Source organism: Brachyhypopomus gauderio, chromosome 8 (assembly GCF_052324685.1).
Source record: "Brachyhypopomus gauderio isolate BG-103 chromosome 8, BGAUD_0.2, whole genome shotgun sequence".
In the NCBI taxonomy this organism is placed as follows: domain Eukaryota; kingdom Metazoa; phylum Chordata; class Actinopteri; order Gymnotiformes; family Hypopomidae; genus Brachyhypopomus; species Brachyhypopomus gauderio.
This window is the reverse complement of record NC_135218.1, coordinates 23,062,404-23,086,064: the sequence shown is the minus strand read 5'-3', so window position 1 is coordinate 23,086,064 and position 23,661 is coordinate 23,062,404. Positions and strand designations below refer to the sequence as shown.

At 44.1% G+C, this 23,661-nt stretch overlaps 3 protein-coding genes across 4 annotated transcripts; all 3 read right to left on the bottom strand.

The window, feature by feature from the left end:
* Positions 1-951: 951 nt before the first annotated feature.
* Positions 952-3,042, bottom strand: cycsb (cytochrome c, somatic b). Its single transcript, XM_077015575.1, has 3 exons — positions 2,884-3,042; positions 1,723-1,896; positions 952-1,498 (listed from the first exon to the last, which is right to left on the bottom strand). The coding sequence occupies exons 2-3, from the start codon at positions 1,889-1,891 to the stop codon at positions 1,353-1,355; spliced, it is 315 nt and encodes a 104-aa protein (XP_076871690.1). The 5' UTR covers positions 1,892-1,896; positions 2,884-3,042; the 3' UTR covers positions 952-1,352.
* A 5,048-nt stretch (positions 3,043-8,090) lies between these two features.
* ccr7 (chemokine (C-C motif) receptor 7) lies at positions 8,091-11,489 on the bottom strand. The gene is made up of 5 exons (XM_077015574.1): positions 11,448-11,489; positions 11,149-11,238; positions 10,366-10,989; positions 10,099-10,136; positions 8,091-9,389 (listed from the first exon to the last, which is right to left on the bottom strand). The coding sequence occupies exons 3-5, from the start codon at positions 10,379-10,381 to the stop codon at positions 8,346-8,348; spliced, it is 1,098 nt and encodes a 365-aa protein (XP_076871689.1). The 5' UTR covers positions 10,382-10,989; positions 11,149-11,238; positions 11,448-11,489; the 3' UTR covers positions 8,091-8,345.
* Positions 11,490-16,512: 5,023 nt separating this feature from the next.
* On the bottom strand, positions 16,513-23,661 carry notum2 (notum pectinacetylesterase 2). 2 transcript variants are annotated; one of them, XM_077013659.1, is made up of 13 exons: positions 23,547-23,661; positions 22,745-22,816; positions 22,274-22,568; positions 21,918-21,970; positions 20,749-20,844; positions 20,539-20,599; positions 20,350-20,426; positions 20,050-20,149; positions 19,394-19,582; positions 19,047-19,147; positions 18,563-18,710; positions 18,233-18,280; positions 16,513-17,676 (listed from the first exon to the last, which is right to left on the bottom strand). In XM_077013659.1, exons 3-13 carry the CDS (start codon positions 22,546-22,548, stop codon positions 17,367-17,369), a joined length of 1,458 nt encoding a protein of 485 aa, XP_076869774.1. In that variant the 5' UTR covers positions 22,549-22,568; positions 22,745-22,816; positions 23,547-23,661; the 3' UTR covers positions 16,513-17,366. The 2 variants fall into 2 exon arrangements, with proteins under 2 accessions (XP_076869774.1, XP_076869773.1); XM_077013658.1 differs by lacking the exon at positions 23,547-23,661 and having other exon boundaries at positions 22,745-23,154.

The following is a 23,661-nucleotide window of genomic DNA, read 5'->3' as shown; positions in this document are numbered from 1 at the left end:
AAAGTATTCTTATTACTTGTTTCGTTATACACATACATTTCTCTTCTATCTGTTCTCCATGCTTAGTATGGCACACAATGCAGCCTGAGTCAACTTCGACCCCTTTCGTCTGGTTTCAGGTGTGATTATATTGTCCACACCATGTTACTTTCTACAGGTGAGTTGTAACGAGCATCACATGCTTCAAACAGTTATTTACCCACAATTTTGAAAAGGTGCCAATAATTATGTCTGGTCCATTTTTGGAGTCATGTGAAATTATGTAATATTTGCCTCATCCTCTGCTGTTTTCTGTTGCACCAATACACAGAAAGGAAATAAAAATGTATAACAAAGCACGTCATTGCAATGTTCTTGGAGAAATGCTTCATGGAAGGTTTTCAATAGTGCCAACACTTCTGGCCAATACTGTAGATATTAACCTCTCTAGATGATCAACTAGAAAAAACTATTCGGTTATTTTAAATCATGAATTCGACAAAGGCTTAACCGCTACTGGTCATATTACCCATTCTGATTCAATGTGACCTTCAGTTACTCAATAACACAAAATATGGTATAAATTTTCCTCCCTAAATTAGTGTATGCACTTATAATACACTTATTTAATATATTCATCTGAAACAAGAGTACCGATTAGAGTGCCTTTTGAGCATCTTAACAGATCGACTGTGATGTGTACTGAAAAAGGACTTGGGTTTGCAAAAGTCAATACATTACAATATTACTTTATCCTTAATTATTTATAATAGTGTGCATTCTATGATGACCAGTACAAACATCCCAGGACATTCTCAATACATGCTCCCTTGTGCATTCTGGATCTCCCAAAAGTAACACTAAAGTAAAAACTTCTGACAGGTCACTGAAGGCAAATGGGTTGGTACAGATTCACAAGTCTTTAGGGCATCTGTAACAGAAGCAGGGGATGAAATACAAAAAGAAAAACACTTCCGTTTTCCACTTTTTATTCACAGTTCAGTTTCCTCCACTACTGTAATGAGGTTAATATGCACAGACACTTTCAGCTCAATGTAGCCCACATATCTACAGACAGGTACAGTCAAATAACTTAACATTCAACTGCCGTGAAACCAGGGATTCGTGTCCACCCTTGCAATGGGAATATCTGGCACCACAGCAGAAACATTCAGTCTGACAGTGCTGACAGCTCAGTGGTAGAAAAACTGAAAGTCCTCCTGGCTAAAATAGGCAGGCATCAAAACAAGCCATGGCCCACGATTTGGGTTACTTATTGAACCGTGAAATAGTTTGAGTAGGTATTGTTAAAAGACAGAAAATGTGAAACTACCAACATTTAATTTAGATATCTTCCCATCCTCTACAGAGTATTATGACGTGGCCGACTTCAAATACGCAATAAGGTCTGCACGCTCAGCCTTCTTCTTAATACCAGCAAAGATCATTTTTGTGCCAGGAATGTATTTCTTGGGGTTCTCCAAGTACTCCATCAGGGTGTCCTCATTCCAAATGACACCTGTGCAGAGAACCATGTTTAGAAAGCTCAAACAATGCAATAGAGCCTGTTTAGTCATACAATTGTATCAAAATGTGGGATGTAAAAAAATGAATCAGATAAGGTAAACCAAGAGTTCCTTGGAATCCCTTCAGGAGAATTTTCATTGTTAAAGTTATCCAGTTTATGAGGAATTCCTGCTCGTAACCCGTGACCCCACAATGTGACCTCTGTGAATGCATTACCTTTGCTCTTGTTAGCGTCGGTGTAGGAGAAACCCTCCGCCTGCCCCGTCTTGCGCCCAAACAGACCCCAAAGATTGGGGCCAACTTTGTGCTTGCCGCCGTTCTCGACAGTATGACACTGGGCACATTTCTGGACAAAGACTTTCTTTCCCTTTTCGATGTCACCCATATTGCCTAAAATACACCATCTTGGGGTTAACTCTTGAAAAAGTCATCACAGAATATGTTGAAAACCGCCCTTTTGAGCGGCTACTACAGATGGTCACGCTGCCTAAACCATTTTAGGTGATTTTGTACTCAGGATAAACGAAGGTCATTTAGTATAATATTAGGGTGTATCATTCGTATCGCCACATCTATCTTAATTTGGTAAGTAGTCATCTATGGGTTCAACAGTACCCACCTAACTGGAAACTAAAACTAAATCGTAGCTAGGTTTGCGTGGCTACTAAAATGCCGGTAGTAAATGAATGCGAGACAGCTAAGAGCACCAGCTAGCGAGGAGAAGCTGTTAGTCTGCGACACCGGGTCCGTTGTCTGCCGAATATGGGACATGAATACAGCACAAAACCAGACCCACCGCTGAACGAAGTCGAGTACCGAACAGATCCTGATAACACTTCACCCGTTCGAGATCTCACAACCCCGCCTGCTATAGCACACTAGCCGGCTAGCCAGCAAGGTCGGGCTGTGATCTTCGACACGGAGACACGCAGCGAGCCCACTAACCGGAGACCGAGGAGACACCGACCCTTCACCGGGAGACGCGCGATTAAACTCTCGTTCAGGAAGTGTAAACTAAACTCCCGAGGGTCTCGGCAGTGAACCACTGCGTTCAATGCGGTGGCTAGCCGAACAGCTAGCCGGGTAGCTAGTAGCTGTGCTGCAGATCTAGACCAGCCATGTCCTCTCAATCATCAAAATCACATTTAGCCATAATGCGCTAGCTGGCTAGCTGCTAGCTGCCGTTAGCACAGAGTAACGCCGATGGGCGCGCGAGCTAGCTAGCCAGCTAGGTTAGCTAGCTGCTAACGGTTGAAACATTTCAGTATTAAGACACACATGAGTACAACAAATACTTAATATGTAACTGTACAGTACATTTCTTAACACAATATGGCATATTTGTGTTAAGATAACCGTGTTGAGGAGGCAGCGTACCTTTCCTATAAGAACACGCCGGCTAGTCTTGACAGGTCGTCCTCTCTACACCACAGACCGACTGTGCGCGAGCGCCGAGGAAGGTCACTACGTTTTAGAGGCGGTTGGAAATGACGTCATCGTCACGCGCTGATTTCACGCAACGCGACCGTACGAAGCACACGTGTAGTACAGACTGTTCTATGGGAAAAGCGAGGGCTGGCACGATCTTTGCACGTTTGAACGCTCATGATCCGTATATAGACGTACACGTCGAGATAACAATGTTACAATAAATATACACTAGTCGGCCAAAAAATATATACTATTTAATTAACGTACGCAAATTTACCTGTAGATCGTTCATAAATTGCACTTAAACCTCAAAAAAACTAAAATTATATTCAAACTACTCTCTGTGGTATGCGTACGACCTTTAGGACATTCACGACGAGTGAAATGAAACGCGTTCACTTGTCAGGATAAAGGCCTCGTATGGCGACCTCCCAGAATAGAGTCTTGATAGTGAATCCTCTCACCACAAACGGAAAACGTGGCGAACGTGAGATTTCACGTCCACGTACCGAAGGAAAGTAGTCAATTTAGTGGCTACATTGCACTACTCGTCAGGCAGGACATATACACACTTCTCGTTTTACACCACAAGGGGGAGCTATCAGACCCATTACAGGACACGTAGCTCATACCAGAGACCGTATATATATGGTCTCTGGTTCATACGTAACCCCTGTGCTATAAGTAGTCAGTGCCTCTTCATGAACTAGTCTATTTATACATTTATACATGCAGGCATTTCATCCCTGCATAGCTTCAAGAAAAGTCTCAAAACCTTCCTGTTTAGATCTGCTTTTAGTTAAGAAATTCTAACTCTGTTCTAATTATTTTAATAGTTTTCCAGATTATTATCTTATTTACTTTACTTTTTTACATTCTTTTATTTAGTTACATTTTATGTTATTTACATTTTTTGCTTAGATTATTATTATTGTTTTATAATTTGCCATAATTTTATGTTTGTTTCCTTTTTATCTTTAATTTCTTTTAACATTTTCTTTTTGTCTTATCTTTGCTTCCTTTTAATGTTTATTTTTATTTATTCTGTAAAGCACTTTGAGTTGGATGTATGTATGAAAGGTGCTATACAAATAAAGATTATTATTATTATTATTATTATATTTATACTAATGCACTGTCTCTGATAATGTGGTTGTTTTTTGCACATGAGACATAATAATTACAGAGACCTAACATATTTGTAAAGGCCCTATCTGTGTACCTATCTGTGTTCAAGTTCAAGTCTTATTAAGGTAATTACATTATTAATTACATTAAGGTAATAACAGTGTGTTAATCCCTAAATCTGTGTAAACATCTGTGTGTGAAAGAACACCAGTAAAGCACATTAAGCTTTCCTAGTAGCACTAAAATAATCAGTTTGACAAAATAACTCCCATTTTATGTTTCCCATTTTATGTTCGGTTTAATAATACATTTTATTTTATTATTTCTCTTTGTAAAACATTCTGTGAATATTGTATTGAAAGTGCTAAATAAATAAATTGTATAAATAAAGTTTGTTATTATTATTATTTTGTGTGCGTGTGTGTGTGTTCATTAGTGCCTCATTATTTGAATAGAAACAGAACAGCGTCGTTCGGCTACTTTGGGTCATATGACCAGATAATTTTTCCTAGGCGTCTGGCAGCTTTCTGGATCATAAATATTATTTAAAGTTTTGCATTCCTTGCAATCAAATGGCTGTTGGTGTTATGGTCTGTGTTGGAGGGTAAGTAAACATTAGAGCTTCAGACAGTGTTGTAAAATATAAGACGCAAACATTTAATTCAATACATTCAGTACAGGAAGTCACCTAAAAGCGTGGTAGCTTTTAGTATTAGGAAGTGACATCCAGTCATGCTGTATGTTAGATCAGGTTACGTCCACACACAGCAACTGGATGTTTAGACCAGTATACCGTGTGCTGTAAGTGATTTATAATAAATCAAAAGCCCAGATAGATTTCCCAACTCATGAAATGCCTTTCATTCTCTCTCTCTCTCTCACTCACACACACACACACACACACACACACACACACACACACACACACACACACACACACACACACACACACACACACACACACACACACACACACACACACACACACACACACACACACACACTATATTAAAGAAAATGTAAGTAATTTACTCTACATATGGGGGTGAGAGATCACAAAAAGACTGTGAAGCTGTCTGTTCTCATTTGACCTCTGTGGTGGGCTATTTTATAAAGTCTTCCATCTTGTTTTCTGTTTCGCCGTGAATTTTCTGTGCATTGAACAGCGAAGGTCAACGTCTCTGTTATCAAAGTTGCAGACGCAATGTAGCGCTTAATAATGCATTGTGGGTAATGAAGTGTCAAAATAAAACAAAATGAACAAAATAAAAACTGATAGGATTTAGTGGCGATGATATGGAAATTAATTCAAAATAAAATAAATATACAGATCTCGAGGAAAGTGGCAGTGCATATCAGCAACAAACAAATGAAAGTGCCCTTTCTCTCACACTGTGATTTTATCTTACTCAATCTTCTCTATTGCATTGCCTGCTGTTTGAGGTCGTTTAGTTTCCTGTATGAGGTCGGAAATTATGTGACGGCAGACTGCGACACCTGCTGTCTACCTTTTGAATTACATTTCTAAACTCTTCGGTCAGTGGATAAGCTCTATTTATGCAAAAAAAAAAGCCCTCTACTGGCAAATTGCAAAACTCAAGGTTGGTATGAAGGGCCGTATTTTTTGTTTGTTTCTTTTTTTTTAATGCTTTTCACTTCAGTTTTATGGCATACTGTGCGCACAGAGTCCACTGAACTCCGAGAGACATCTGACTATGACAGGCTTACATCCAAAGTTTACTGCTACATCAGAGTTTACTTATACAATCCATGTCTACAAATGAAGATTTCGACAGTTATGAAAGCAAAGCCTCTGCATATTTGTATGCCAGTGGAGAACTAAGACAGAGACATTTATAGGATCCTGTTGGATGCTTACAGTAACTTACCTCACACATACCCCGGAACATTCACACACCCAACAGTGAGATATAAACCAACAAAGGCAAAAACAACAGTCTCACACAAAACCACATGCACGCACAAACAAGCTTTGTTCCCTTTGACAGACAACACTGAAAATCAGCATCACTTCTAACACTTGGTCTTGGGTTTCATAGTTTCTGCAACTACTAGCTTGTATAATTGGTGAAAATAAAACGTTTAACTCCTTAAAAGTGTACACAAGTTGAACTATTAACTAATAATTGCAGCATACTACACAAAGTTTCCACAGAAAAAGACAAGTGGAAGTGTGTGTGTGTGTGTGTGTGTGTGTGTGTGTTATCTGGTAAAGAGATAAGGATGATGCACTATGGCAGTGGTTCTCAAACTTTTTCTATCATTCCCCACCTCAGAAGAAGGGGAAATTTCATGCCCCACCTGTCCCATATCACCCAAACAAATTTGTTGACGGGGGGGGGGGGGGGGGGGGGGGGTGGCAGGCCAACGTAATTTATTGACCGAACGTAATTTTAAATTCATTAAAGGGCCGAATCTAACCCTGGTTCACGCTGTTCCGCAGACATTTTAAACATCCGGGGCTTATGCAAAACGAACAGGCATTAAAACGACAGGCTTAAAAAGGTTCATTTCTTTCAATTGTTTGGGCCCCACCTGCAATACCCATGCTCCCCACTAGTGGGGCGCGCCCCACACTTTGAGAAACGCTGCACTATGGGAAGAGGCAGAAGAGGCAGTGTGTTGCTCTGAGTGTTCTGCTGAGACACTGGCTCCTGGATCTTATGTGGATGCGACATGGACATGTATCACCTACCTACGTTGGTGAAAACCAGAACATCATGGCAAAGGAAAGATCAAGGTGTCCCTCCGGCTTGTAAATTCCCAGATTCTCGACCTAATCAAGCATCTGTGGAATGTCAGAGCCATGGAGCTTCTACAGGACTAAAAAGATCCACTGCTAGGAGACCTTCAGACACTCTGTGGAGTCCTCCACATGTCAGAGCTGCTTTGGTGCTGCACAATATTAGGCAGATAGTTTTAATGTTTGGCTGATTGGTATACAGATAGAAAGCTTGTGTACTTTACTCTAGAACAGGAGTGGCCAACCCGCGGCTCGCGAGCCGCATGCGGCTCTTTGCCTGGTTTCATGCGGCTCCCCAGCCGGTCCGCTCTCACCTGCACTAACGGGGCGACACACTGCTACATTTTCGTGGTGCGCGGTTTGTTTACAAGCCTAGCGAGCCGCTAATACTTTTAAAACCGGCGTAGTGGAAAACACGCATTTGACTGTCTTCACAGCTAATAATTTACACTCGCCAACCCCCGCTCAACAATCCATGTATGATGTGGCTCTTTGCCGTAACACAGTAAGAAAAGTGGCTCTTGGTCTATGACGGGTTGGCCACCCCTGCTCTAGAATATCGCCACATATTTTATGAAAGTGCATATATATAATTAATATGACCTCTCTCACCTCTCTCATCGCCTCTCACTCTCTCTTTTCATATTTATTATTTTTCCATTATTTCTATATTGAGGGAACAGCAAACACATCTTGAAGAATACTAAGCTATCAAACTACTGAGCTATTTTTTTGTTTTTTATTTTAAAATGTTTGCCTTTTTCATTTTGATCTTTCTCTCCACCATGATCTTCTATCATACCAGCATCTGTTTGTTTCCATCAGTGGTGCTGTGCAGTGCAGTGGAGCGTTTGATGTCGGCCACCGATGGCAGGGCAGAGTGGCTACACGTGCTGCTTTATTCTCACTCTGTGTGGTTCTGTTTGTCTCTCTTAGCATTCAAATTGCTTCCTTTCCTGTTGCATGCAAGACTCCATATTGGTTCAGAAGAAAAATAAATTCTATGTCAGTAGAAAAAATGCATCTCATAAGGTGGATTTAGTGTGCAAGATTTTAAGTTAATATTGGGATGATTAGATATAAAGTAGATATCAACAATAGCTAGTTCCTGGGGCCCTTAAGTAATACAGATAGACTGCAAAAGTCCAGTAACCTGTAATGAAGCCTCGTACAGGTTTATCCACTCTGTGCTCCAGTTACTGCCCTGTCTGCCTTCGTGCAGGTGTGATGTCGCTACATATCAGGTTCAGCTGAGCTCAAAGCTGGGGGTGTGAATTTCAGGTACTGAATTTTATTAAATATCGTAAAACGTACAAACAGGATGTCAGTTATTGTCATTAGATCTAAGTCCTACATCACATAGCTAGGCAGAGTAATATAGAGTCCATCGCAGCAGTTCTAATGCATAATTACATATAAACCACCCCGGCAGAGTGCCTCCCACAACAGCAGAGCAGAAGCAGCAGTTGCCCCTTTCGTGACGTCTGCCCCGGGAGAGGGGCACCATGGCGCGGGTTCAGGGGGAGAACGAGGTGGTGTCGGTGTCCAGGCCGGCGGAGGACTTCCGCTTGCCACGCATGTAGATGATGTGTTTTTGGCTTATGCATCCCAGGTCCTTCATCAGTTTCAGCAGGTCGTGGCGAAACTTGACGCCCACGAAGGCGTACAGGAAGGGGTTGACACAGCAGCGTAAGAAGGCCACGCTGCGGCTCATGTCCATGGCGTACAGGAGGCCGTTGTCGTAATCGCAGTTGGTGCTGGCCGACGTGCTGAGGCCCATCACCACGTTGTACGGCAGCTGGCTGGCCACGAACACCACCACCACGGCGAAGATGACCTTGAGGGCCTTGTTCCTCTCGAAGCTCCTGGCCTGCACAAGTGTCTTGATGATGCAGCTGTAGCAGAAGACCATGACGATCGCGGGCAGCATGAACCCCAGCACCATCTGGCTCACCTGCACGGAGACGCGGAGATGCTCCTGCCCGCTGCCGTACGGCACGCACGTCTGGTTGCTGTTGACGTTGGAGTAGATGATCTCGGGCAGCGAGAACAACATGGCCATCACCCAGGCGACCAGGGAGGACGCCCGTCCGTAGTGGACGGCGTTGGAGCGGCAGCGGTGAGCCGACACGGCTTTCGTGATGGAGAAGTACCTGTCCACGCTGATGCAGGTGAGCAGCAGCATCCCGCTGAAGAAGCTGATCTTGTAGATGGCGTGCATGGCCTTGCACAGGGGCAGACCCAGCTGCCAGGTGGAGATGAAACTGGACACCCAGAAGGGCAGCGAGAGGGCAAAGAGCAGGTCGGCCACGGCCAGGTTCAGGAGGAAGATGTCCGTCATCGTCTTAATCCGGTTGAAATACATGTAGGTGAGGATGACGAGGAAGTTCCCCACCAGGGCCAGGAAGCAGATGACGCTGTAGGCCACAGGTAGGAACCAGGAGCGGAAGTTTCGGTTGGAGAGTTTGTCACATCGGACAGCAAACATATCGTAATCGACCGACGAGGCCGAGGAGTAGTCAGATGACTCGTACTCTGACGTCACATTGGACCAGCTTGTCTGCAAAAAAGGTAAACAACAAATTTGCTCAAAAACCAACAGACAAAACAAACAAAAAACCAGCCAAAACATTTTAAATGCTATTAAATTGGCCATCTCTAAAATACAGTCCACAGTGCAGAGCTATTTATGGATGACCTTTACAAGAGGAGATGGGAGGAGGTGTGAGACCTCTGACCTCTGACCTCCTCCCCCAGAACCACTGCTGACCATTAAGCTCTATTTGTCTGTCCTTTACTCTGGTGATGTCAAGTGGAAAATGTAAGTCAAAAACACCCCCGGCGATACTTAATAGATCACACCAAGAGTAATTTCACTACGAGAAATGTAGGCATTGCGGAGCCTTTAAAAAGTAATATTTTCATTTTTTGGATTCACTGTGAGGCACAATCTTCTGTGCCTACTTACTTGAGGTCACTCAGGATTTCCATTGGTTGGTCAAACACAAAAATGACAGTATGAAGGGGTTAGAAAGTTCCTTTGAACTTGGGTTGATATGCAATAAATGGAAAACGCAGATGTGGAAAAATGGTCATTATATCCACGTGTTTGAGGCTAAGCTAGATTTAGCGTGGTTAAGTATCAACCTAATTTTCACTTTAAAGCTTAAATTTGAGAAGAAGTGAGATTTGAATGTGTCGAGACATGTCATGACATCATGCGTTAGCGAGTGAGAGTGGCTTCTGCATGCTGGTGTGGACTACCTTACCTTAAAGTGGAAGGATATCAACAGCACAGGACCAAAGACTATCAACGACAGAAAACTTGATTTAGAAAATGGATTAATAACTAAGGTCAGCTCTGGAAGATCAAATGTTTAGCATACAAGAAAAGAAAAAAAAAACAGACATAGACTCATACACCTTATTGCACAAATTATGTATTACAGTGTCTCACCCAACACACCAGCTGAGACAGGTTTGTCACTTCAATTGGCTCGTTTAGCTTTTAAGTGTTACTTACAAGTGTTACTCACCTATGAATGAGCTCATGTTTTTGAATGAGTCCGCATGCGATGTTTGCCACTCGACTGGTTAGAACGTAGTGATCACAAATGCTTTCTGCTTCTCCCTTTGCTCAGCTTGGAACCACATCTCCTGTCTTTGAAGCCACGCACAGAGGAAAGGGTTTTCACCTCAGCTTGTCCTGTTTCGAGAAAAACAACGCATCTAAATCTTTCTGTACAGGGTTTAAGTGGCTGTTTTTCATCTTTTGTTCGGCTTTTTCCACATACTCTGGACATCTCTTTTACCGCTTGATTTACTACTGAATTGAACCAATGATTTATAATGATCAAAATAATATGAATAGGATGTTGTTCTTTAAAAATATAAGTTGCTATGATTACAGAAAGAAAGAATGCCTTGCTATATGTCTGTCATAGTCAGACAAGAGATCAGACAAGAGATCAGATAGCTCATCAGCAACATATCTGATGCTTGTGTTCACGGTAATAGCATGTCAGACTGAACAAGACGATGTCCAATCAGCAGAACTCTGCCCCAGATTCTGGGTTTTAGGAGCAACACTGAGGGTCTCATTCTCCAGTCCAGCAGGGCTGAATTTGGATATTCTTGTCACTCAACAACGATTCTGCTTCCTGTAAAAAAAACAAACAACCCCCACCTTTAACAACCTCAAACCAGAACAAACAACACAAAAAGAATTGTATTTTCAGGATTTCTCAGAATCAAGGGTTTTTTTTGTTCTAGTGTAAACATTGTCATTATGTAAAGTGCAACCAAGCGAAGCCACTCACACGACCTCCAGTCTCTGAGCAGGGACATTCCTGAGGCCAAATATCATCAATAATCATATGTCGTACATTTTGGAAGTATGTTTGTTCACACTGTAAGTGTAATAACAGATTTATTAATGAATAACTTTAATAATGAACAAACTAATAAACTAGTATAATAAACAATCAATGTACAATTTACCAAAAATGCTAAGCTTTTGGATATTCAGAGTGTAATGCACTATAAGGTCTATCTGGGTTAATTTGAGAAGCAAAAAAAAAGTTTGCTTACTGCCTCACTAGTAAAGCATCACACCTACCTCAATATCTCACAAGACAGAAAAGCTGTCACACAGTTCATACACCAATTCCCGTGGTTGCCCCCCCCCCCCAACTATCAAAGGCCGATGACTTATAATCAGCTTTTGAGGAATGTTTATGTGTTAGCCTTGGGTGACAAAACTGCACTTTGTAACACAGCTGCTATTCGTGTGCTCCTGACATCAAAGCCCAGGGTGTTGGAAAGCAAGCAACCCCTGACCATAGTGCACTGGCTCACGCTGGCCCTCCCCCACGCCCCCTCTCCTCTCTCTACCTCAGATCAGGTCGTGCGCAGGTATACAGCAACCCCGCTGCATTTGTGGTTTGTGTGTAGGTTCCGCTGCTACCAGGAAAGGGGCCGTGGCAGGAAGAAGCAGCCTGACCGCGATCCAGGTGAGTCATGTGACCAGAGAGCCAGCGTAGAGCGCACTTTTTAGCAACAGTGAAATCTCTCCATCCTGCGAGCATGGGCTTACAGATTTTTTCAGATCCCCCCCCCTCCCCTCCCCAAAAGAGAAGATACAGCACAGTGTCAAGCAGGTCTCTGGTATTAAATAATCTCACTGTTTTTGAGACAGTAATGACTGTGCTGGTTAAGGCATTTAACCAGAGAGATCAAAAGACAGGAGTATACTGAAACAAGCTTCCTCTGTAATCTGTTAACTGAACACACACACATTCACACACACACACACACACACACACGCACACACGCACACACACACACACACACACACACACACACACACACACGCTCGCACACACGCATGCACACACGCACGCGAGCGCAACAAAAAATTATTTTCTTTCTGAATGCATAATTCCATTATTCAGTTGTACTTGGTCGTAGTAACAGCAACAATGGAGCCTCTGTCATTTTTAGTTCTACCAGCACAACGAGGAACCGAAGACAGGGTTTTTCAAAAATATGTACATTTAAATATACAAACAAATGAGGAACTGAATATAACTGTGGCTTTGCCTCACCTATAGTTGCAATGGCAAAAAAAAAAAAACATTTGTCGAAAGAAGCCTTTAAGGTAAGATGAAGAAGCAGAGAAGCAGCTTCAGTCATTGTGCAGGGTGAGAGGACAGTACCGATGTATTCTGATTCTGAGGTCAATGAGCTGAAGTCAAGTGTGTAAGGGCTGAAGCTGTTTAGTTCTACCTCAGCTACCCCAGCTACCTCAGCTACATCAGCTAACTCAGTCACTTCAGTCACCTCAGCTACCTCAGCCACCACAGCCACCTCAGCTACCTCAGCTACCTCAGCCACTTCAGTTACCTCAGTTACCTCAGCCACTTCAGCTACTTCAGCCACCTCAGCTACCTCAGCCACCTCTACTACCTCAGCCACCTCAGCTACCTCAGCTACTTCAGCTACTTCAGCCACCTCCAATACCTCAGCTACCTCAGCTACCTCCAATACCATAGCCACCTCAGCTACCTCTGCTACCTCAGCCACCTCAACTACCTTAGCCACTTCAGCTACCTCAGCTACTTCAGCTACTTCAGCCACCTCCAATACCTCAGCTACCTCAGCTACCTCCAATACCTTAGCCACCTCAGCTACCTCTGCTACCTCAGCCACCTCAACTACCTTAGCCACCTCAGCTACCTCAGCCACCTCACCTACCTCAGCTACCTCTACAACCTCAGCCACCTCAGCTACCTCAGCCACCTCACCTACCTCAGCTACCTCAGCCACCTCAGCTACCTCAGCCACCTCACCTACCTCAGCTACCTCAGCTACCTCAGCCACCTCAGCTACTTCAGCCACCTCTACTACCTGAGCCACCTCAGCTACCTCAGCTACCTCTACAACCTCAGCTACCTCAGCCACCTCAGCTACTTCAGCCACCTCTACCTCAGCTACCTCAGCCACCTCAGCTACCTCAGCCACCTCAGCTACCTCAGCTACCTCTACAACCTCAGCTACCTCTACAACCTCAGCTACCTCAGCCACTTCAGCTACTTCAGCCACCTCTATTTCCTCAACTACTTCAGCCACCTCAGCTACCTCATCCACCTCAGCTCCTCTACTCCCTCAGCCACCTCAGCCACCTCAGCTACTTCAGCCACCTCTACTACCTCAGCTACCTCAGCCACCTCAGCTACCTCTACAACCTCAGCTACCTCAGCCACTTCAGCTACTTCAGCCACCTCTATTTCCTCAACTACTTCAGCCACCTCAGCTACCTCATCCACCTCAGCTCCTCTACTCCCTCAGCCACCTCAGCTACTTCAGCCACCTCTACTACCTCAGCTACCTCAGCCACCTCAGCTACAGCAGGCTCCTGGAGAGTCTCCTTCTCCTTCCTGTCTCCTTCTGTTTCTGCTTGTGATGTAAAGTTTTCAGTACAGCATTTTGCTGCAGTGTACGGTAGTGTGATGTAAAGTTTTATGTGACTGTAGTGTGATGTAAAGTTTTTTATGTCAGCGTAGTGTCAGGTAAAGTGCTTCAGCTATGCAAGTGTGGTCCCACATTACAAAATGCACGAATATATACAGAATATGCTCAGTTTGCATATAAAATAGGTTGTGGCACAGAAGATGCTGTTGCCACATTGGTTCATATAATCACTAAGCATTTAGATAAACCTCGTAACTATGCAAGAGCACTCTTTCTAGATTATTCATCAGCCTTCAATACAATACATCCCAGTATTTTACTTTCCAAAATGTCCCATCTGGGTGTGAACCCTTATTTGATCCACTGGTATGCCTCGTTCCTTACAAACAGAGTCCAGCTAGTCAAAGTGAACAAGACACTTTCTTCGGCTATTTCAACTAATGTTGGTGCACCTCAGGGCTGTGTGAGTTCTGCTGTTCTTTTTACCCACAGATGACTGTCGCTCGTCTTCAAATAATCAGTATGTGCTAAAATACTCAGATGACACTGTTTTGTTAACATTATTACATGACTCGGACAACCATGATCTACACCAACAAGGTGTTAACAAAGTAGTGACATGGAGCAAATATAATACTCTGGAAATAAACACAAAGAAAACAAAAGAAATAGTATTCAGCCAGAAACCAATATCTGTTAACTCCACTGTTATCAATAATGAGGTAATCGAACAGGTGGAGTCCTATAAATATCTTGGTGTGATGATTGATGCTAGCTTATCATGGAAACACCACATCGACTACATCTGTAAAAAAACCAGACAGAGACTTTATTTTCTCCGTCGCCTCCGATCTTTTGGAGCTACTCGACAGATACTCCTGTTGTTCTATACTGCTGTTATTTTGAGTGTTCTGCAGTATTGCAATGCTGTGTGGTATAATTGCTTGTCCATATCTGTAAAGTCAGGATTGAAATATTTGATTAAGATATGTTCAAAAATTGTGGGTCAGCCTCTAGAAAGATCATATGAGACCACTTATCATAGCAACACAATGCGGCTGGCTAAAAACATAATTTTTGGTACTAATCATGTTTTGAAGAGTGAATATGTACTTCTCCCATCGGGGCGGCGTTATAGTGTTCCAAGGTTCAATAAGGTTAGACTGAAGAATTCTTTTGTACATCAGTCAATCCTTAATTTAAACAAAGAACTTAATCTATAACTTTAAAAGGTGTTAAAATATGAGTAAATGGTATACGTACTGTACAATGTTTGTGTCCTATGTGTTGCTTATGTGTTAATGGAGCTACTGTTTGTATGCAAGACAAATTTCAGATCTGATCTGATAATAAAGTATTATCATCATCATCATCATCATCATCAACACATTCTCAACTTTATATTTCGCTAGAACCTAAAGCCCTAAAATCAATTTGCTCACTGTTTGACTGCATAGATGATATACAGACATGGATGTCTGACAATTTTCTGCTGTTAAATAAACAGAAGACAGAGGTTCTTGTTCTTGGCAGTGATTCACAAAGGAATGATGTCCAGACTTATTTAAATCAAATGAATCTGAATGCCAGACAATGTGTTAAGAACCTGGGCGTCACCTTTGATAATGAGCTCAGCTTCAAATCACACATCATGACTACATGCAAGACAGCTTACTTTCATCTTCGAAACATCGCTAAGGTCCGAGATATGCTCTCTCCTGCTGACAGTGAAAAACTTGTCCATGCATTTATCACATCAAGGCTAGATTATTGTAACGCTGTTCTATCTGCTCTTCCAAAGAGCTCTATTTCGCACCTACAGCGAGTTCAGAACACGGCTGCAAGGGTTCTGACCCGCAGGAGAAAGAGAGATCATATTACACCTGCACTCCACTCACTGCACTGGTTACCTGTCAGCTTTAGAATAGATTTTAAGGTTCTAGTCATGGTTTTTAAATGTCTTCATGGTCTTGCCCCTCTTTACCTAAGTGAAATGATTGTTAGATATGTTCCAGTCAGGTCTCTCAGGTCTTCAAACAGTAATCTACTGGTGATTCCTAAAAGCCGTTTAAAGATTGGCGAGGGTGCTTTTAGCCACTATGGCCCAAAGCTCTGGAATTCTCTTCCTGAAGAGCTCAAAGGCATTTCATCCCTGCATAGTTTTAAGAGCAGTCTCAAAACATTCCTGTTTAGATCCGCTTTTAGTTAAGAAACTCTTAATAGTTTTATCTTATTTACTTTACTTTTTATTATCTTACTTCACTTTTACTTTTTATGTTATTTTAATATTTTTATCTTTAATTTCTTTTAACATTTTCATTTGTCTTTTTGTCTTTGTCTTATCTCCTTTTAATGTTTCTTTTATTTATACTGTAAAGCACTTTGAGTTACATGTACAGTATGTATGAAAGGTGCTATACAAATAAAGATTATTATTATTATTATTATTATTATTATTATCATCATCATCATCAATATGGATAAAGTTATGCAGTGTTGACTGGGCATAATCTCAACACCTTTCTCTGCCTCTTAGTAAACAAAATGTTACGCATGCACACGCACGCACACACACACACACACACACACACCCACACACACACACACACACACACACACACACACACACACACACACACACACACACACACACACACACACACATCTAAGGTGTTCAAATATTATGTACATAAGAACTTCTATTACTCATTTATTAATGTTCAGGTTATAACTGTCACAGGCAGTTGGTTGATATTCAAGATACAATACAAGAAAATGTGTAAGGTATATGTAATGCATATGGAGTCTGATAAAACGGATATGTAATCTGTAATTGGTGTATTAATACATTAGTACATACAGTAATGATTCATAATGGAAAAAGATATTTGTCTTTGAAAAACATTCAAAGGTAGTCCCACTCTTATAATAAGATAATAAATAGCTAGTAAATCGTCTGTGCTGTTATGACCCAATGACCCAATAGTAGGATCAGCTACTAACCTCTTATCTGCAGAGCCAAAGATCTAGACCTTGGGTTGTCTGTAGTGTATCTGAAATGTACAGTGACTGAGGTGTAGTGTCATTCTAACATGTCTGCAGAGAAGATATGGACTGACGTGCAGGTATTATTATTATTTATACCGAATATATTGTACCGTCACCTGAAGCTGTGGAAAGACAGTAATAAACTTGTGTTTGAATTTCTTGATCTAGCTCGATACATCATTCAATCATTTCATCTAAAATTACCCAACTATCTGCCTGTGTTGGTAAAGACATCGTCTACAAAGACAAAACAAGTTTTGATGTGTTTTCTTTTTTCCTGTTGCTCTGGAGTTGTTCTAGATTGACTAGTGGACATGGAGAGTTCACTGCGATTAACTACACATACTGATGTCTCTGTTGCTCTCGGCCCAACGGCCGGGACACGCAGGGCTGAGAGAACACATCTCAATTCCCTATGGAACATGACACAATGCCGAGTGGCATCTCTACAGTATGGATATGATTAACTTTTTATTTTTTTCAGATTTTCATTTTTTTTTACTCCGCTAGGGGCTCCTTAGCCACCGCTGCTGGCGGGGGCGGTATGAGAGGGGGCGGAGTCGCGGCGTGCGTCCGGGTCGAGTCTCCGCACGTCCACGCCCATGCTGGCCAGCACCTGCAGCAGGGTGAGCTCCTGCCGCGTGGTGACGTCCAGGAGCGGCGGGCAGCTCGGGTTGCACTGGGGCCACTGGCAGCCGTCCACCAGGTGGAAGGGACAACCTTTCAGGGCCGTCTTGCTGTTCTTGTTGGTGTCCTGAAGGCTCCTGTCCCAGCACTGAAGGGCCCGGGACAGGGACGTCCCCTTCACCTGGAAGTCCATCCAGTTACTGGAATACACGAGACAAGGCAGACGAGAAAGAGCAAAGTCACCGTGCGCAAAGCAGAGAGTGAGTGTCATTTCAGGATTTATATTTTTGGCTGTCAATGAAACTGCAGCGAAACTCACTAAAGAGAAAGAAAATCAGATCATGCGCTTGCAATCGCTTGGTTTCAGCAGCAAAAACAAACATCTGGACGACAGATTATAACTTGTTTCAACACGTTTCACTTTCACGCTGTAGCAGTCCGTCTAGAGTCTCACCACTTCTGAGGTTTGTGTGAGTTTGTGCTCGTAACACTGATGCAGAGCTGAACCAGAGCCATCTAAAGCAGCATGACCTGCCCGCCAGCCTCCCACAGCTGGGGCCCAGCGAGGGGGGGGCAGCCTCCCACAGCCGGGGCCCAGTGGAGGGGGGGACCGGCAAGCCGTGTGAAAGTGTGAGGTGGCATTCTGGTGACAGGCAGAATTCGGCATGACGGACGAGCGTTCCAAATGGGCGGCGTGAGCTCACCCCGTGGGGCGCTGGGGTGTCCTCACCCCGTGGGGCGCTGGGGTGTCCTTACCTTTTGGTGATCAATGTGTGGGACAAGCAGGAGGGGGCGAACACAGCCCTGTAACAAAAAAAAGAGAAAAAGATCTGCACCACACTGAAGCTTTCAGCACGTGTGGAAGACGTGAGCTTCGTCTCACGTGCTCACCAGAACCCAGCAGGTCCTGCACGGAGCTTTACACCTGTAGAGGCTTCACTCAAAAGATCTGATGTGCCAATTGGAACATTCTAACATCAGGACAACTCCCCGCCGAGATTACACGGCAAAGCTTTAGTAATTCTAAGCTGCCGCTTGGTGCTTGAGAGGACGCTGCCCTGTGGGTTTCGAGGGCAGGACACTCACGTCACGTCCTTGAGGGAGTTCTTCAGCTCCTTCCCCAGATTCTGCATGTAGGTCCACTGCTGCTCCGACAGGGACTGGCCTCCCACGTAAATGTTCTCCACACGCAGCTGTTCCTCATCGAACAGCCACTGGACCACAAACAGCGGAGCTGCAAGAACACACAGGCAGTGTGGACGTGTCCGTCTCCCAGGTCAAGACTAGGACTAGTCCAAAAACTAGTGTCCAATGATAATTTCCCCACTGGCACTGCATTTAATACACAGACTTGGCGATGTCCATGTGCACCAAGCTGGATTTGAAGTCTAGTCTGCAACGTTCGTGCTAATCATAGTGTCCTCAAAATGTGATTGCTCGCTACAAGAAGGCATGCAACCTACATCGATGATCGTTATGTTTTCAACCTGTGTGTTTTCCAGAACGCTGCTAACGCCCATATTTAACCCTTTGGGCGTCACAGTGAGTGTGGGACTGTGGAGGGTCTCACTGGTCAAGAAGGAGTACAGCTTGTGTCCAAAGAAACACTGCCACTCCTCCCCTCTCTTGTAGTGCTGCTTACATTTCTCTGGAATAACTCCGTTCCATAATCTGAAAAAAATGAGAGCTGGTCTGTCGTTTACAGCAGGTCGGGTGCTGAGGCCTGGGAAACGCGCTGACATTAGTACTAATCAAGTCACTTTACGCTTCGTGCTGACATTAGTACTCATCATGTCACCTTACGCTCCGTGCTGACATTAGTACTAATCACGTCACCTTACGCTCCGTGCTGACATTAGTACTAATCACATCACTTTACGCTCTGTGCTGACATTAGTACTGATCACGTCACCTTACCGAATCCCTTTCTTGATGGCGTCCACAGGAGAGCAGGAGACGCTGTCCAGACAGTCGTGGGACTTCTGCTGCTTGCTCTCCAGGAACCATCCAGAGTCGACCAGACCTCGGACCTGGGCGTCGGCCCCGAGCTGCTGCAGCTGGCTGGCCACCTTCTCGATGTTCAGGAGGACACCTGTACCACCAGCACTGTGGGCAGGAGAGACCAGTCACAAGGCTGAGACACGCGGCGGGGACACGCGGCGGGGACACGCGGCTAATCCCGTGTCTTTGCTGATAGTACGCACACGTGCTCTGCATAACTGAGTGCATGACTTGTGTGTTCTGTTTTTGGCGTTTGCGATGGTGGACCAAACATGCCGCTAAACTGGGAAGAATCTTGAGAACTCAGTCTCTCTTCACGGGAGGACATACATAGACATTATGTCATTGTCCATAGCATCACAGGGTGCAGATACATCTTTATGGTAGACAACAGGATGGGCTGAGAATAGCCAACGTTATGTATGGAGCTGTGATCAAAGCTGAGGGTCTGAACACACGCCGACGGTTTCGGCTCCGGCCGCCTGTCTGCTGTTTCTCACACAGCTTCTTCTTCGTCTTTGTCAAAGAGTCACAAACCTTCAAACGCGTCACGTGGGCGTCGCACGTCTCACCTGGTTCCTGCCAGCATCACCACCTTGGCCTGCTTCAGGCCCTTAAGGGCGAGAGCTCTGAGCATCTCCCGAATGATCACCGATCCCATGAAGGAAAACTCTGACATGGAACGCACGCACGCACACACACACACACACACACACAGACACACCATGCAACATACAGCATAATGACCTTTGACTGTGAAGATTGTAATAACACGCAACTCCACTTCATAAGTATGAAAATAACAACAGAAAATAAAATGCAATAGATGAAAGAGAAAGGAAAGGGGTTTGGGTGGACATGTGGACATCCACCTGTCTCCTTGCCCTGCTTCGCCCTCGTGGACGCCTTGTTCCCACTCCACACATCGCTGGAGCAATAGGGGACAAACCTGGACACACGCCCCCCCCAGGAAGCAGTCAGACAGGCGGACAAACGAACGTGAAGACACACGGCGTGAGTCACATGACTCGCCGTCCTACCATCTCTATGGGGAAACTTACACCATGTTAGCATTGTGCCAGTGTGGGTTTTCCTCCGCTTGTGAGGACAGGATCCCACTGCCTGGAAGAAGGAAAAAAAAACCACATTACTTCAACGGAACAGAATCGATCCTGAAATGGATCCTGGAACAGAGAGTGGGGGTGTGGCCTGTGGGGGAGTGGCCTGTGCAAGCGTAGCAGGGAGTGGCGTTTTGACTGACGGCGTCTTACCTGTGCGTGTCTGTGGCCACTCGGATGAGCTCATGAGGCGGGGGATATTTTTATATCTGGCATCGCAGGTCTCTTTGTTGTAACAGCACCAACCACCTAAAAATAATTCACTAATATTAGCATCCGGTTTCACTAGGACACTTCTCACAGGTTAGTGCTCAAGCGTGTGAAGTATGAAGCCCAGAGCTGTCAGGCAGTAAAAGAAGTGGTGCTGTGCACAGCTGAGGTGTGAGTGTGTAAAAATGTTAACTCTTCAAACGCTAACGCTAACTCTCACATCAGAACATCTGGTCCAGATATCCCACAGAATCAAACGGAAAGCACTGAATACACACATAGTTCATACTTCACGCACACACACACACACACACACACACACACACACACACACACACACACACACACACACACACACACACACACACACACACACACAATCTCAACAAAGTTCACATGCACACACACACAATCTTAACGAAGATCACATGCGAACACACACACACACACACACACACACAATCTCAATGAAGTTCACACGCACACACACACACAATCTCAATGAATTTCACACGCACACACACAATCTCAACAAAGTTCACATGCACACACACACACACACAATCTCAACGAAGTTCACACGCACACACACACACACACACTCTCAACGAAGTTCACACGCACGCACACACACACACAATCTCAATGAAGTTCACAGGCACACACACACACACACACACACACACACACACACACACACAATCTCAATGAGTTTCACACGCACACACAATCTTAACAAAGTTCACACATGCACATTCACAAAATCTCAACGAAGTTGACCACACACACACATACACACACACACACACACACACACACACACCCTTCCTCTCTCTCTCTGTCTTACAGAAGCTCATCTCAGCAGGGTTTCTCCTTCTGTGTCAGAACTAACCCAGCTGCATACAAGCTGCCTCGTTTTGAGTGGCGGTGACATCATAATTCTCACATGTAATTACTACACGAGGTCGATCATATCAAACTATCAAACCAAGAAACAAAAGCACCCACCATGCACACAAAAACATGATGACTGTCAGTCGAGATAAAGCTGAGTGCAGAATTTAAGTGCACTGAATTCCCTTGACAAAATTAACTTCATTTTAAATACTCACCCTCCAGAAATATCAGCCACCTCTTACTTCCTTTGGACTCTTTTAGGTAAAACCTGTGGACCGCACATAAATACAGGACTTATGAATGGATGTCAAAGAGGGAACATTACCATAGCAGGACTTTTAACTCCAGGCAGGTCATCAAATAAATAAATAACGTTTTTATGCATAGTTACGTCCGGTCATTTGAGTTGAAAATTCTCATCCTCATAAATCACAGCTAGAATATCTCATACTATATGTGTATTAAACACGCATGAACTAAGTCGATCTGTACTAAACTGGTCCAAACCAACAGTCCAGTTAGTACTGGTTCCTTTGAGCTGTAAGTTTAATTTGTAATCTACTGGTCTCACCCAGCTACTGTGCCGTCGTTACATATGGCCGCCGTGTTCTTAAGGAAGTGTAGCTTCATGTCATCAGCCGTGCCCTGCTGAGGTGTCCCGCGCACTGCAGGACTAGAGCCCGTCGCGGGTCCTGGTCCCAGGGGCGAGACGTCGTCCACAGAGGGCGGGGATACCTCCGTGCTGGATTTTTTTGCAGGTTTGCCCCCTGGTTTGGCATTGCGATTGTTGTTGCATGACATGCCCTCGAACATAACCAGGAATAGCACATGGCACAGAACCCTCATATCAAGTCCAGCAGGAGCTCCTTGAAGAAGAACCCATAAAATACCTTTCAGTCCCGCCATCTGACACATTACTGACCGTCATGAGAGCAAAGTCACTCCTTACGATTCCTAAACTGCACATCATAACTCACAACAGTGAAGAGTTTCAAAAAACACTCCTAGCTTGTTTTGGTAGAACATGCTAGCAGCAACATACCCTTGGTAAGCAAGTGGTCCTGGTCACCTTGATGTTAGGAGAAGTCTTCTGTTTGGTGGACCACCGTGGCGGCTGTGGAAAAGACAGGTATTGAACTGATGGGTTTTGTGAAGCGTCCCAGGTTGATCTTGGGCTGTGGATGTGCTCTGTGCAAGGTTTTATAGTGCCACCATATGGACTACATTTCCCAGCATCCCCACCCAAGTGAGTCTCACACCAACTCCTCCCCTCCTCGAAGGCTTATTTCAGCTTTGATTTAAACACCTACGTTGTTGAGATGCCTGCACTGCTCCTCTGAACCCTGGCATGCACCAGGTCAGTGGGGCAAACATCTCCCACTCCCTCCAACGAGAAACAACACTGACTAGCAAACCACACACACACAAATACAAACACTGTCTAGCAAACCACTCGCTTGACCAGAAGTGTTTACAGATACACGCACACAAATACACACACACACACTTCTGCACCAGGACTAGCACCAGGACCTGCACCAGGTTCATCTTGATAAATGAACCACTTCAACACTGATGTGAAATGTGAAATAGCAACACAGCTGCAGTCCAGTGAAGAAAGGATGCTTTACAGGATGCTTGTGGATTATTATACCTGCTTGAAACTTCAGATTACCATGTAAGGCACAAAAATCCTTATGTGTTTCTTCAGAATCTCTAAGGTGCAACCCAACATCAAAGCCTGTTAACCTACAGGAACACACTAATGGATCTCCAAATGATTAGAACCAGGTGGAGTCTATTAAGCCAACTTCTAATGTGCCACAGACATGTCTGAGTGCAACCTGTTGTAGGAACCCAGAGAGGATCTTCCTGTCTTTCAACCCAGGCTCTTCCTGTACGAAACACTTGGGTCGTCCCGTCTTAGATCTGGACACATCAGCTTTGAGCAGCACGCTA